Below are 16,526 nucleotides of genomic sequence, written 5' to 3'. Positions count from 1 at the left end.
GAGACACACACACACACACACACACACACACACACACACACACACACACACACACACACACACACACACACACACACACACACACACACACACACACACACACACACACACACACACACACACACACACACACACACACACACACACCTCCATATTATCGACACCAGAGTCAACGTGTACCGTCACTGTATTCATATGCAGACATTATCATACAAGCACAATGAATCCATGTGCTTACAGCCTGCATCACCCTCTCTTTTACCCCTTCCAAGTCCCCTGATCCTTACTCCTCCATCCCCCCTCCACCCACTACACTCGTTGTGGGCTCAGCTGAAAAGCCAACGCCTGCGGCCACTGTGCTGCCATGTGCCACTGGCCGTGTTGTAATGAGGAACGCATGTGAACACAAGGGCTTTAACAAAACTGTGGAACATGGCAGCTTACTAAGACGTCTCTCTGTCATAAAAGACAAGCTTGTTGCTCATGTAAGTAGCAGATTTGTCACAACTTTCAAAGAAACTAACTATCTGGGAAGTATGCTTATTACTCTCTTTCCAAAAGCTCGTAGTACAGAGTAGAAAAACGGGGCACATAGCTAGCGAGTGGTAACAAAATCAAGCTACCAACACAACATATAGCACTTTGTTTAATTCACACTTTATAGCTTTTAGTTTAAATTGCACAAAAGTCTGTCATGTGTTAATCAGTGAACTTTACACTTGCTTAGCTAAGATGTGATATCAGGGAAGTATTGAACTCTCAGCAACACAGTGAAGTAGATTAAAACACTTAGCTGTTCCTTTTGATAATTTATTTTACCACATAGCTACAGTGATCACCTTGACATAGTAGGATATATAAAGCTAAGGTAGGTAGTAATTTTGTGCCAATATTGGGCAAGGATCTCATACAAAATCTTTCAGCACATGGTAATCTAAATAATCTGAGATGACACTAGATTTCTCCATCTCCTCTTGGCTCCGTTTATCCAGGCTTTAGACAATCTAGCCCATGACGGGAGATTTTAACCCCAGCTTCACCCAGATCATGAATAGTGAAGAGATGAAGGCACAAATAAAAAGTGGCTTCATGCTATCTTTGCTTGTTTAAGCTCATCGCTCATCGGGTGTGAGTGGCTTAGAAAAGAGTGAGCATAGAAAAGTGCTACAAAAGGAAGACAAAATATTTTGAAATTCAGGCTGTTGTTTTTTTTTTGCCTTTTCCAGATTTCTGTCTACTGCAGCTTTATATGTTTTACAGCTGAAGGTGAACATTATTAATCATTATGCTCTGTATTAACATTGGCATCCCAATAATCAAAACAGACTCATAACTTTCCAGACTCAAGTGATTACGTCATTTCAAACCGATCAAACAAATCCTCCGAAATCAATCCCACTACTCCTTGGACTGCTTTGTAATGCAGCAGCAACATCCACAAAATGTTCCAAAGGTCAGCTTTATGAACAGTAACGTGATGCTAGGCCCACCGTGATACCTCACTAAATGTCATGGATACTGCGTAACCATCACATCATCAGTATCACTTTGGAGGAGTTGCCCTTTCTGATGCTATAATGGAATCAGTGAGGAGACACTGTGTTTAGGAGACCCCAGGGAAACTCCTTTTTGCTTTGCTTTGCTCACCTTTGGCATGTCTACACGGGAACAAGCCACCAAACCAGAAACTCGCTCCACTTTGTGAGGGCTCCTCCTGCTGGTCACTCGTACCCGGGACACACCCTCCTCCTCTTGGTCCTGCAGCACACAGATGGATGACTTTTATTTTTTAGAAAAGGAAGAAAAACAAACTCTGCTACCAGGACATAATTGCGGATATTGAAGATGATACGTAGTTCAACATTTTGAAAAAGATGCAGATGAGATAACACTTTTACTTTGTATGATTGATTCAGAAACAGATTGAAAACATATTTAATCTAACCAAAGCAAGAAAACATGGAAACAAGAAAAAATACTTCAAAAGAATTAAAGAATTCTGCAAATATATTTAGGACAGTGGCAAGAGTGAAGCAGTGGGTGTCAAATCAGATGACTAGTCCATCAGACGAGGCTTTGCAAGTAAAACAGAATGGTAGTAAAGGAAAGTCTGGCCAGTTGGTTAATTTAATGTGAAGCTAGAACTAGCAGGTCATCAGGCTAGCTTACTATGAAGCGTGGAAGCAAGAGAAATTAATGATCTAAAGTATAAATATAATAGGTCTACAATTAACCCATTTAATCTTGTTTATTTAAACTGTACAAATAAAATTGATCATTTGTGTTTCATAGGAGGGCTAGAGGCTGAAATAAGTTCTAGGTAAATCACTGAACACTGTCAAGCTAACCAGTGCTGGTAACAGTTTACAGAAGACAAGTTTGCTTATTTCCAAAAATACTGAATTACTCTTCCAGTGCTGTTTAACTCTTTGTAACGATCAGCACAATTATGGACTATTGTATAGCCAGGGGCTAAATCAAAGTATGAGGGTATGTCTAGTGAAACTGTGTTGAGGCAAAAGGAGAGAAACTTTGGAAAATCAAAAAGTTAAAAATAGCAGACACGACAACATACAGCACAGTAGTGTTGGTAGCAGAAATAGTTCACTGCCAGAAGAAAATAGAAATGGACTAAAGAGTTGAGTCCATCTTGTAATTTATGACAAACGACACTCAGCCAATATAAAAAGGAAGCAAATTTGTAACTTATCAAACCATCAAAATAAACAAACTTTGACATATTGAGTTTCACAATGTCCAAAGCTTTTGACATGGACACACAGGGTCCACACTACCTGAAACTGAGTGGAATCATTCCCACAGTTCAGACCCTAAACTGACAGCAGAGGGCAGCCTTCAGAACAGGCCCTCACTGGTGCAAAGTTGCAATAAGAACAGGCCCAATTATTTCCCCCCAAAAAGGTGCCTTATCTCTCACCCAATATCTCCAAATTGAAATCAAAGATGCTCTTGTGCTCAAGTTGAGAAGACAAGTGTTTATATAAATACACCCACATGCCTAAGAATGCAGGCTGCAGTACCTGGCATCAATATAACCAACAGGAAGAGAGCTGGAAGGAGAAAGAGCTACCTTCAAAACCAAACTGATGTCAAGTTTGCAGTATTCTCACAACATTTCCTTATTTTTGCAGCAGTGTGGATCAGATAAACTGGGTGCTATTTCAGAGATGCTAAGTGAGTTTGTCTTTGATGGTAACATTCCCACGTGGCAGAGCTGACAGGCAGGTCTACTGACACTGGCACAGCCGGAGTTGCCCCCCAGCTGCCTGCTACGTCTAATAGTGGCAGCTGAGAGTATGCCTTTTGCACAATGACGGCACGCATTCACATGCATGCCGTCATTCATATACAAAGCTGTGCAAGCATAGTTGAAATGAGTTCATCAATTAATCATTTAAAGTCACACAACATCTAAAATTAATGAAATGTTTCCGTTTCTCACTGGTCATTACTCTTGTCGGCTATTTTGTGATTGTTACACAATAAAAAAATAAATTAAAAAAAACAGTAAATGCAAATTTTTTTGCAATCAAAATACTAATTAATTTCCAAGTATGAAATCAATTAAACCACTAAAATAGCCTTTTCTCTCCTTGTTTTGTTCATTTCTTTTTCTCTTCTTTTTTTCTAAAGGAGCTATTCTCCACTCTCACCTGCTACTCTGCACCAAATCAGGGAATTTGCAGACTCATTTAGTTTCCCTCCCACCCTCCACTCAGGTGACAGCATGGCTAGAATACTGATGAGCACCTCACTGGGTGTCCATTAAGCAGCTCCCTCTCTCTCTCAAACGTCCCACTATGACTGCTGCAACCTTCCATCAGACTGTCCAGGATTGTGCCTCGGCCCCACAAACAGCTGGGATCCAGAGAGTGAAGGATGGGGGAAGGATCAGGAGCCATGCTGCACTGAATTAGAAGCTAAACAGGGTGGCTCACAGATGCACTGTGAGGTGCTTAGGATGGCAGAATAAAGTTCAAGCCACAGTCATAACTTATGGTTTAGGTCGCCTACCCAGGGGAGCGACAGATTCTGAACACATGGCACCGCAATAAGTAGCAATTCATGCTTGACTAATCGAGTGATTCCCAACCACTGGCTACTTTTTTTTATTTGCCCTGGGGAGCTTGGAAAGATTGTGGAGTTGCTTGATTAGATTTTAAACAGTTGACAAGTTGAAATAGTTACAGCAACCAAAGGAATAAATTGTTGAAAAAGATCAAAGCAATGGATAAATAGTTGAAATAATCAGCTAAAAGTAATAGATCAACTGTAATAGCAGGTTAACAGTACATCTGCCACAAGTGACGGAATACAAATAGATCTAAGCACTGTCTATTTAATTATCAATAGTATAATTAACTGTTTTAAATAAGATCCCAATAAAATAACTTTAATAGACACATCTGGAAGATAACAGATGTTGGCGATGAGGCGGTAAATGATCAGAGGCTGTAGGCTGTGAAGGTTTTTGCTAATATTAATACTAATGTTTAAAATTTTGTATAATTAGAAAATATGATGCTGAAACATTCCCTAATATGTCTTTCACATAATTTTTTCCAATGCATCGGGTTGAAAATACTATCACTTGGTCAAGCTTTGTGTGTTGAGGAGTGGAAGTCGAGTGATTCTGGTCTGGTCAATAGTCAGATTACATGTATATTTAAACATCTGAAAGAAACATTTTCATTTTTACTGCAAATGCTTATCAGTTCCAAATATCAGTTACTAAATAATCAATATTGGCCCTGAAAAAAACCTATTGGTTGACCTCTACTGAGGTGTAGTCATAAACCAGACAGTCTGCACTACAGCATCCATTTAATACTGTCAAGTAAATGATAAGTTCATTGCCGTTCCTCTGTTCAGCTGACCGAACATAATCCGGTTCAGACTTACATGAATTTCAAAAACACACTGACATTAAGTGATTGACCAGAGGGAGGGGCTGTTAAGCGTAAAGTAATAATGTTAGATTAAAGTTTTCATCTCATGTGAGAACTGAACTGCATAATTTCACTATCAACGTTATATTATGAGCCAAAGAAACACTGAAAAGGGTTTGCACAACATGACCTAAAAACACATGTATATACATGCATTCAAGGGTATGCATAAATCAATATTTTAGGCTGTATGTGAAACCAGAATAGTTTTCCATCACAGCAAAAAATGCAGGGCAGCTGCAGCAAAGTGGATCACAAGGTGAAGGCTATCATGGCAGCGTCAAATGGTTGACATAACAGCTTCTGTGCTGGTTAGTGGCCATTCTGAATATCCCAGATGACTAAAGAGAAAATGGATGCCGCGTGGAGCACAATTTTAATCCAAAATCTGGTCATTGAGGAGGGGCAGTGGGAGAGAGTCAGCTGCCCTCCCAGTGGTCAGTTGTTAAAACTGGCTTATTGCATTACACTATGGCATTGTTATGTCGCCTATAGTCTATATTTTACACAGTGATGTCTTTTCATTACTGTATCCCCTGCAAACATCTGATGAAGCAGATGAGGCAAGATGAAGGAGCAGCTTCTTAACACTGAATATTTTCAGGTTTCTTTATTCTTCTATGACAATAAACTGTATATGTTTGAGTTACAGAAGAAAGAAGACATTTGAGGAGGGCATCCTAGGCTTTGGGAAACCCTGCTCAAACGATTCAATCTTTTTTTGCAGGTATAGTTAAATTCTTATTCTGAAACTTAGTTTTTTAGAGACTTGATCAGCATGCTCGATGTCTCTAGGTACATTTCTCTTTAACGGAAAGCTTTCATGACCCATTAAAACTGAGAAAAGCTTTAAAGCCAATTTCTAGTGGGCTCTTTTCACCTCTGAAGTATTTTGGAGATGACTGTGAATGGTTGCCTTTCAATGCTACCACAACTCTAATTCTCTAAAGGAAAAGTAAGTGTCCATTCCAATTTCTGTGGTGTTAGAGGAGATTTAAAAGGTACTTCTAATATTGTATCACTAAACAGCTGTAAACTTGATCACCACTAAATAATTTCAATACAGACCAATGCAAGCACCGTGCTAACAAGTCACATTACGCTTGCTGCTGTCTAGACAATAAAACAAGAACAGAATGCTTTGCAAAATGGTCTGCTGCTTTTCCTTTCATAGATACATGGTCTTTGAGCAATCTTTCAGGTCAACATAATTTTATTATTTTTATTTTTTGGTACATGAATCTACTTTCTTTGTTCAAAGGATTTAACGCTGGTAATTTTCCCTTAAATTCAATTTTAAAATTACATTTTAAAATTTGGAGCTAAAACTGAAATCATATTTTTTGCTTTTGGCACCACAAACTATTTAGAGACTGCAGTAGTGTGAGTGTAAACAAACGTCTACACACACAGGAGCAAGAGCATTTTTCTAATGTCTGCTGAAAAAAAAACAGAAAAACAAAACAGACCAAAGATCATTCACTTAATGGGTTATAGAAGACAGCCAAAGATCAATTTCATTAGCATTTTGGCATAGCTCAAAGAAAGTTATGAGGCAACATTAAATCACACAAGGGATCCGAAATGAGCTTTTAGGAGATCAGGGAGAAGAAACCACAGAAAAACATCTAGATTTAAAATGCACACACAGGCTAATTTATTAGGTAAACCTTTAAAACTTAATTCACTCGGCCCTCATGTATGTTAATAAGGCAAACAAAATACTAGGAACACTTTTAAATGCAATGCATAATCATAATAAGCATAAAGCCAAACCAGGACTTTCTCAACAGCATAATAAAGTAAAGTAGAGTATCTTTTACTTATCAGATAGTCCAAGCTCTTTGTCATGTCCTAAGCATTCATGCAACATTTAGGCCTATAGAAAATGTGTTTTTCCCCCTTTGGTTCAGTTCTTTCTGTGTCCGCCACTAAAAATATTCTGAATACCCCTGTGACTACAAACACTTGTTATAATGAAAGGACTAGCTGCCTTTATGAGAGCAGCCCACTGATGAGCAAATGGTAATCAACACTCTTTTGACTCTGTCTAATTTCAACTTCTTCCTCTACCCATGTGTGCTTCCGTCCAACACACTCGCTCACTCACCAGGTTGAAGTCACAGCCCCCGTGACTCATGGAAACCTGGTATCTGTGCAGGAGTGTGAGGGACACAGGTAATGACCTCTGGTGTTGCCCACTGAGTAAAACCACAGCACACAACCACACATGTGACACCAGATGCAATGTAAACACTGAGCATATTTTCTCTAATCTATAATATGAAGCAGGAAAATTACCTCCCACGCATCCTCCCTGCTGTCTTCTTTCACAACACTTTGTGCTGTGTTCAGTTGCAAGGTCACCTCGTAACACTCTTGAATATCTGTGAGAAACAAAACAAACTATATTGAGCTTTTTTTTTTTCTTCACTTTGATCATTGTAAACATTACATGTGGGCATTTTTACTTTATCATCTTTATTTCGTGTCCAGAACTTCTCAGCTCGCAAGATACATCTAGTAAAAGAATGCACTGATCAATCAATCATTGGTACATTGGGAGATGTCTTGTTTTTTCTCTGTGGTACAGCGGGTAAAAATGTGGGGGTGGGAGTCGTCTGTTTAAGTTGTGTCTCCACATTCTTCCTATCTTTTTGCAGAGCTATATGACTCAAGTACTGACTCAGTAAATCAACAAGTCAGTGTCTAAGAGGACAACATCAGAATATTTCACACTATCTGAACACCATGCATCACTGGCAAAAGCATTTCTATACTTTTTAATTCTCCTACTTCACCATCATCACAATCTCATATAACAGACACTTTTAAGCGACACACATCTGAAAGTAGATACAACACAACATAGGTAGGTGGGGCAGCTCTACCATCTTGCCCAAGAGTCAACTGAACCAGGATTTGAACTGTCAATCTCCTGTGCCAAAGTCAAGGATGGTAGCCACTGAGCTATGCAGTTGCACAATTGTTCTTCACTCTTTGTTTTTCCGATTAGTGTTTAGTCACATTTTCAATTGATGATTGGTTCAGTTTACCACCAAAGCCATCACAAAAACATCTCACAAATCAATTACATGGTAGGTCTTTTCCAGTCTTTGAAGCTCCATTTTGGGGTGAGGCTCCGTAAATGTAGACACTGCCTCCTAGTTGAAGAGTGGGCAGTTCATACATCACATGAATAGTGCTGCAGCAATTGAAGTTTGTTCTACGGATGCCATTTTTTAAAAAGTTACATAAAAGTGTTGCACACTGAGGTTTCACATTTAAAGTGATTGTATAAGCATAAGAGGTCATTGTGATACACATTTTTACATTACGGTGTAAAAGCTGAAAAGTTAAAAAGAAAACAAGACCTAGAGCCATGCTAGCAGCTCGGAGAGGCTCAACTGTGGTGCCATGAACTATATAAAAACGTTTACGTATCCACCATGATGTTACCCATTGGTTTGTGGAAACTGATTTAAAATTTCAAGTCCGGAGTTTGACAGCTACCATCTTGGTCTTTTAAAACAGGGTGCGATATTTGACAGGTGTATCTGACTGACAACTTGAGCACAATGTGCGCGCCCATAGTGAAGTGGTCTTCCAATCACAAGGGAGCCACACCCTAAAACATATCCTTCTTTGTCATCCATTTTACTCTACATTGAACTATAATCTGCAAAACGAACAGCATGCTGTGTTAAAGGAGACTTGAAAGTAGTGACTGAGACCATAAACTCACCAGGAGAAGGTTTCTTAAAGAAATAAATCAAGTAAGAAGCAGAATCACTTCCACAAACTGGACTTCTTTCTGCAACCAGACATCAGCAGGGTTAAGTAACGTTTGTATTGGCTTCACTTTTCAAACCTAGAGAGTACATCCATTTAAATTACATGCTAATGCAAGCATTCTGACAGACTTGCAAAGACAAAGTTAACATATTTGTTTATCAGGTATAATGCTTACCATGATCACCATCTTAGATTAGTGTGTGCTAATATTTTAACATGCTAAACACACACAAAAAAAACAGCTGAGATCAATAGGAACATCAGTAGTTCTACAAGTATTTGGTCATAAACCAGAGTACTGGATGAACTGACTTTTTGAATTGATGACAAATAAACATGTTAAGCAATTGCCAAAGTTATTACAACTCACAAGTTCTGCTTAAAACCACCAACATCAGCTTGTGGAAACATTTTGAAGTCAACAGGACTCATACATGTCTTTACCAATTTTTTTCTGGCAACCAATCCAGTCCCAGCCTTCACCACAATGGCTGACTGACAGGTTGACTTCCCTCAGGTCACACAGATTGCAAGGCAAATTACTCAAAAATACCAAATTTTACAGACTCATAGGACATCAGGATCTTCAAAAAGGGACGATAGCAAAGAAAACAGTATGCTGTCCCTGTATTTCGTGCAGATAAGTACTGTACGTGTAGGAGTAATCAACCATATGCCACTCTTTCTCAGGTACCACAAACTACTATGCAAGTAAGGAGCATTCCTTCTGCCTTCTTCTGAAGTCTTCTCATCTCAACTCATCACCTCTTGGCCCACGTCCTGTGTTCACCAAATGAGTGGCAGTTATTTGATGAGAACACACTGGGACAGTTTTGCTGATGTCAAACGCAGGCTTGGCTACTGCAGTGTTGACATAAAGAGGTTGCTGAAGAGTTCATCAACTTCCCAGAGTTCACTGTCGGGACAACATCGACTACAAAACACATTTGGCAAGGACATCTGGGAACATTTGAAACATCTTAAACACGTAAGTTTTCTATTAATGCTGTGTAGCTTTAGTTGGAAACAGAGACTCAAAGAAAGTTCTGCCTGCTAGGTGTATGTGTGAGAGACAGAGGGATGAGAGTCAGTACGTCCCAACAAGACACTGTGAGAACAAAAGTGTAAGAATGGAGCATGTGACTCATCACTGTGTCTGAATGTGGAGGAGTGAAGCCATGTGTGGGCAGAGGAGTTTGTTGACCAGCTGAATAAAGAGCAGCCTCAAACTCTTATGTACATTGCAGACACACAGCCTTATCTGCATTTACACATTTACATACAGGCACACGTATGCACAGTCTGTATATGTAATTCTTCAAACAACAAAAAAGCTGCGTCAAAGAGCACCTCAGTAGTTACAGCACATGCCACGTAACTGTGATGGCCTCAGTTCGATGGCAGCTGAAGCACCCTCACACCCCTTGCCTCCTCTACACTTGATCATTCAACAAAAGCAAAAGGGCAAAAAAAAATAACCTTACAATGCATCCTCAGTTCATCACACTGAGTTGCTCTGTAAATTGATGTTATCGGATCAATTCAAAATATGAGCTTCTTTATGTTTGTAATTTATAATATACAGGCAGTCTGTTTGGTTGCAACCTTCAGAATCCTTTCCTGAAACATAAAAATTACATATGACTCCATAAAGCTGATATAGTAAACATGTTAGCTAACAATTTCCCTATTAACACATCAGGAAGAAATTCATCTTCATTTAGATTTATGCATCTGGCCACCTGAATTTTTTTTTTTACCAGCTATGTTGTCTGTCCATTATCTGGTCCGGGCCAGGTCATGCACAGTGAGCTTATCAGCTGCTGTAACTGGAAATAACCGAGAGTAAAGCTGCAGGCAGTAAAACCACAACAATGACCTGAAAGACACCACAAAGACAGATAGCACTAAGAAAAACTGCACAGCTGTGTGATACACTTTGGTGAATTGAACACTAGGAAGGGCACCTTTAACAAATACAAAAAGTTCAGACACTGTTCGTGCCTCACAGTCGCACCCAAACAATATGTGCGAGCAGTTACTGTAACCAGTCAGGAGACCTTGTGACAACAACAACAGCTGGACCTGTGTTATGCAGATTCTAGCAACCACTGTTTGGTGACCATTGGCGGGTTTAGTCCAACCTTAATGTAGAGGATTATCAGTGCTAATGAGAGGTGGGCCTGCAGCTACCACCAAGAGAAGACACAGAAGTTTTTATAGCTTGAGCTTGCACATTCAGGAAGCATTGCAGCAGCCTTCGGAGCACTGTATCACTACACAAACAGTCTATTTTGAGGGGTAGAGCAGCAAAATAGAAATCAGATGTGGAATCCTGATTTAATGTTATTACAGGGACAGTCTCAGAACCTTCTGATCATAGCTCAGGCAAAAGTGTTAGGCACATTAGATTCTGTTAGATATGTTAAAGGATGGTCACAGCAAATACTGAACTGATTTAGGTTTATACTGTTTTCTGCGCTTTGTATCAAGGTGAGTGATAACATATAAAGTTGTGGCTTTATACTTGAAAGCATCCCCACTTTAAATGCCAAAAACGTCCATCTGACCCAAAGATATAAAAATAGTGGTTAGTTCAGCTTTTAAATGAGTCTTGAAAACATTGCATCTGTTACATTTTGCAGGATTTACACGTCTGCTGCATCTTCGGCACCTGGCTCGCTTTCACACAACTACCACTTCTAATTACATTGTTCATCTATTCCTGGCAGAGGTAACAAGGCAGACAAAGGTGCTCAATCACCTCTTGAAGTGTTCTGAGATGAGGATTCACAGTCACACAAAGTACAGAGAATGTTTTTTTTTTTTTTTTACATCTGTGATTTTCCAAAAACTGAACTGTTCCAACCCTCACAGACCACATAAATTCCTGGCCATGAAACAAAATACATAATCCAAGCCAGAAGTCTCTTTCACAGGACTTATTCCAGATCATTTTTTTGATGCTGGGACTATTTTGGGAAGGCCTGGACTGAGCTCTGAGCATTTTTGTCACAGCCATAGGGGCTTTCCTGCACCTTCTCCCATGCATGCAGTGTGCTCTTCTATTCAATTGGACTGAAGTCATCTCTGTATTTCCTGCCCGAGTGAATCATACATAAAAAAGACTGTGCCCCTGGTTCTTTACATGATGATGAGCAACCCACAGCTCACTAGAACAACACATTGAAACTAGGTCACAATTTCAAGGCAGGGCCAACAATGTACCCCCTTGTCACTGCCTCAATGAAATACTCCCCAAGCATTTAGGGTCCTCTGTAATTTAGCATGTGTCTGCCCGTATGTGTGCCCCAACTCCCAGCGAGCTGCCCCTCATGCCTCCCACTGCACTGTTTGTACGCTGGAACAAAAGGATGGATGCACAGTTAAGGCAACCTTTGTTCGTGACTGTGCAACCGTGCAGACATCCAATCAAGTGGCTAGTGCTAAACCTTCCCACACTGCATCCAACACCTCTTTACTTCCCACAGTGTGCCAGAGTTAAAGAGATTTTTTAAAGAAAAATACTTCACTTCAATGTTGACACTTCGCTGTCTTCGGATTGTGAAAACTGCAGCGTTTTTCATCCCAAAACTCTTTCATTTTTCTAATTTTCCATCTGAACTCGGAAAGTTTACGACACTGTCTGCTCTGCTCAGAAAGCTCTCCACTTTTTAGCCCACCACCAGAGTGATAAGCACAAAATGGTCCAAATAGAACTGGTTCACATGGCCCTGAGCATGTGAAGGCAAACACAACAGGAGAGGATAAGAGGATGAGTAATGTTTATACTGCACTGTATTCCTATTAGTGCTGTGAACCAGCTGCTCCTCCACTCTGCCTTTCCTGATGAGAACCACATGTTGAACAAAGAGTGAAGCCTCATCAGCCCTGCACCTGAGACACACCGACCACAGGCCTCTTCTTCTTCTTCTTCTACCCTCACACACCGTGCGGATGATCCACAGACCCAGGAGAGTTGTGGAAGAGGCTTGGCATGGCAGCCAGGAGCAATTTATTTTCCTGTCTGCCTCAGGCTCAGCCCTGATTGAACATTCTTTGTGTGGAATGTTTGGAATCCTGATTTGGAAAGCTAATGCCCTCTGAGTCTCCCTCACTTCAATAAATAACAAGGTATATTACATCTGATGTCAACAGTCATTAGACTTAAAATTGTTCAAACTTTAATGTGTCTAAAAAGCGTTGTCTCTGTTTATCACATCAGTGCCCCTAAAATTTGCAGAAATGGACAGCACAAGAGAAGGTTTTTAGTTTCTCTGGTGCCTTCAGAGACAGAAAAACAATAAAATCCCCTGGAGCAAAAAGGTAACCAGTGCTTTGCTCAAGGACAGTTTAGCATGGCTAAATCTTAATCACCCTGGGGCTTGTAAAAATTAAACATGAAGCTGTATATATGTAAAAAAAAAAAAAAAAAAAAAAAAATTGCTTCTTTAATGTTGCATCCATCTTAAGACTAGTGTGAATCCACAATTCATTAAGGAGAGCAACATTAGCAGCTCTGTGTGGCTAGATTCAGGCACTCAACCTTTGCTTACTACGTTTATCATCTTAGTTTAGCATGTTATCATTCTAGCTAAACTGTGCACCATCCACGGAAAAGCTGTTGAGATACAGCTGAGTTATGAAATAAAGGAAAGACCAACAAAAGTGTCTTAGCATTGTGTTGGACCACTATGCGCCACTAGAACAGCTTCAAAGTGCCATAGCATTGAATCTCCCAGTGTCTGGAACTCTACTGGATGGATGAACATGTTTCTTCCCTCATTTAGTGTTTTGATAACAGTGGTGGAAAGCACTGTCTAACATGTCGGTCACAAATCTCCCGTGTGTGTTCAGCTGGATTGAGGTCTGGTGACTCACATTTTCATACCCAGCAAACCATTCGTTGATCTTTGTTTTCTGTGGTTGGGAGCACTGTCACCCTGGAAGAGACCACTCCCATCAGCATAGAAAGGTTTCATCAAAGGATACATGTCATCCTTTAGAACAACTTTGCACCGATTTGCAGTGACAAATAGATGGAAACTTTGATGTCAAAATGCACAACAGAGGCACCAGATTAGGGATTTCCTTAAATTTCTCACACTTACGAGTAAAATCATTTAAGCAACCATCTGTTAAATGCCTGAAATCTTGACTGGTGTTAGCATAGCTAAAAAGATCATTGGACACTCAAAAGAATGTCAAGGGCTTCAGAAACCTCATTTCAAAAGCATTTATGCATTTGTCTTGCTAGATAATATATGTGTGTATATACACACGTGGACAAAATTGTTGGTACCCCTCAGTTAAAGAAGGAAAAACCCACAATTCTCACTGAAATCACTTGAAACTCACAAAAGTAACAATAAATAAAAATTTATTGAAAATTAAATAATCAAAATCAGCCATCACTTTTGAATTGTTGATTAACATAATTATTTAAAAAAACAAACTAATGAAATAGGGCTGGACAAAAATGATGGTACCCATAACTTAATATTTTGTTGCACAACCTTTTGAGGCAATCACTGCAATTAAACCATTTCTGTATTTGTCAATGAGCGTTCTGCAGCTGTCAACAGGTATTTTGGCCCACTCCTCATGAGCAAACAGCTCCAGTTGTCTCAGGTTTGATGGGTGTCTTCTCCAAATGGCATGTTTCAGCTCCTTCCACATATGTTCAATGGGATTCAGATCTGGGCTCATAGAAGGCCACTTTAGAATAGTCCAACGCTTTTCTCTCAGCCATTCTTGGGTGTTTTTGGCTGTGTGTTTTGGATCGTTGTCCTGTTGGAAGACCCATGACCTGCGACTGAGACCAAGCTTTCTGACACTAGGCAGCACATTTCTCTCCAGAATGCCTTGATAGTCTTCAGATTTCATCGTACCTTGCACACTTTCAAGACACCCTGTGCCAGATGCAGCAAAGCAGCCCCAAAACATTACTGAGCCTCCTCCATGTTTCACCGTAGGGACAGTGTTCTTTTCTTCGTATGCTTGGTTTTTGAGTCTATGAACATAGAGTTGATGTGCCTTACCAAAAAGCTCCAGTTTGGTCTCATCTGTCCAAAGGACATTCTCCCAGAAGCTTTGTGGCTTGTCAACATGCATTTTTGCAAATTCCAGTCTGGCTTTTTTATGAGTTTTTTTCAGCAGTGGTGTCCTCCTTGGTCGTCTCCCATGAAGTCCACTTTGGCTCAAACAACCACGAATGGTGCGATCTGACACTGATGTACCTTGGCCTTGGAGTTCACCTTTAATTTCTTTGGAGGTTGCTCTGGGCTCTTTGGATACAATTCCAACGATCCGTCTCTTCAATTTGTCATCAATTTTCCTCTTGCGGCCACGTCCAGGGAGGTTGGCTACTGTCCCGTGGGTCTTGAACTTCTGAATAATATGAGCCACTGTTGTCACAGGAACTTCAAGCTGTTTAGAGATGGTCTTATAGCCTTTACCTTTAAGATGTTTGTCTATAATTTTTTTTCGGATGTCCTGGGACAATTCTCTCCTTCGCTTTCTGTTGTCCATGTTCAGTGTGGTACACACCTTTTCACCAAACAGCAGGGTGACTACTTGTCTCCCTTTAAATAGGCAGACTGACTGATTATGAGTTTGGAAACACCTGTGATGTCAATTAAATGACACACCTGAGTTAATCATGTCACTCTGGTCAAATAGTTTTCAATCTTTTATAGAGGTACCATCATTTTTGTCCAGGCCTGTTTCATTAGTTTGTTTTTTAAAATAATTATGTTAATCAACAATTCAAAAGTAATGGCTGTTTTTGATTATTTAATTTTCAATAAATTTTTATGTATTGTTACTTTTGTGAGTTTCAAGTGATTTCAGTGAGAATTGTGGGTTTTTCCTTCTTTAACTGAGGGGTACCAACAATTTTGTCCACGTGTGTATATACATATAAATGTAATGCTGTTTAGTATTTTCATGCAGTTAACAACAAGGTAAACATACTTACAATGTTCTTAATTCAGTTTGGGCATAGCAGCATATGAGAGAACTGAGTAACAGGACCCTCCTTTAACCTGAAGGCCTAAATTTAATACTAATTAAAACCATCTGTCTTTGTCAGCACAGTATGGCCCAGATCATATCCTGAGTCCAACGATGGACCAAATGTTAGAAGGTTGAATATGCCAAAATTAGAGACTGAAGGTAACGGTGCATTCAGGTAGCTGCAAATCCTACATTTTCCAAAGTTCCCACTGAGAAGTCACAAAAAATGTTCATTATGAATGGCAAACTAGTTCAATAACACCTGTGTTTGCTTATAGTACGAGAACATTCAGCTATAACACATCATGGACAGCTAGCATTCAGTGTATCAGATTAAAAGTACATATACTAGTACATGTACTTTACATCTGTAACATCTGGTTACTGACAAGCTAAAACTGCTGCCAAGATCACTTGATGGTGTTTTGTCTGGTTCCTGTTAATAGCTCCCTGTAGAGTCTTTATAGGTCTATCTTAAGTGATTCATTAGCAGTGTTATATTTAGCAGTACAGAAAAATACCACGTGGTCTTGTGATATTTCTTGACGTTACATGTTGACAAGGACCTGAACAATATGTACTATTTATTACAACTAAAACCCACATAAATTGTGTGCTTCTTATTGAAAATGTAAGGCTAAGCGTTTCAGCTATTTGAAGAAGCCTTTGAGAAGCGATTTTACTTGAAATATGGACTTTGCATAGTCGGATAACGCAAATGAGTCCTACCAGACCTCTTGACAT

The 16,526-nt window shown here is 39.7% G+C and overlaps 1 protein-coding gene across 7 annotated transcripts in view; it reads right to left on the bottom strand.

Annotated features, from left to right (window-relative positions):
* Nucleotides 1-16,526, bottom strand: part of dlg3 (discs, large homolog 3 (Drosophila)) — a 92,416-nt gene that overhangs the window by 73,446 nt on the left and 2,444 nt on the right. For all 7 annotated transcript variants that reach the window (XM_051954927.1, XM_051954929.1, XM_051954930.1 and 4 more), the window contains exons 3-4: nucleotides 7,272-7,357; nucleotides 1,648-1,758 (exon numbers count right to left, since the gene is read on the bottom strand). In XM_051954927.1, coding sequence (XP_051810887.1) covers nucleotides 1,648-1,758; nucleotides 7,272-7,357 — 197 coding nt within the window. The remainder of the gene's footprint in view (nucleotides 1-1,647; nucleotides 1,759-7,271; nucleotides 7,358-16,526) is intronic.

This window comes from Acanthochromis polyacanthus, chromosome 10 (assembly GCF_021347895.1).
Source record: "Acanthochromis polyacanthus isolate Apoly-LR-REF ecotype Palm Island chromosome 10, KAUST_Apoly_ChrSc, whole genome shotgun sequence".
Classification (NCBI taxonomy): Eukaryota; Metazoa; Chordata; class Actinopteri; family Pomacentridae; genus Acanthochromis; species Acanthochromis polyacanthus.
Note: the sequence above shows the minus strand (reverse complement) of the source record. Positions and strands in the feature narration are given on the sequence as shown.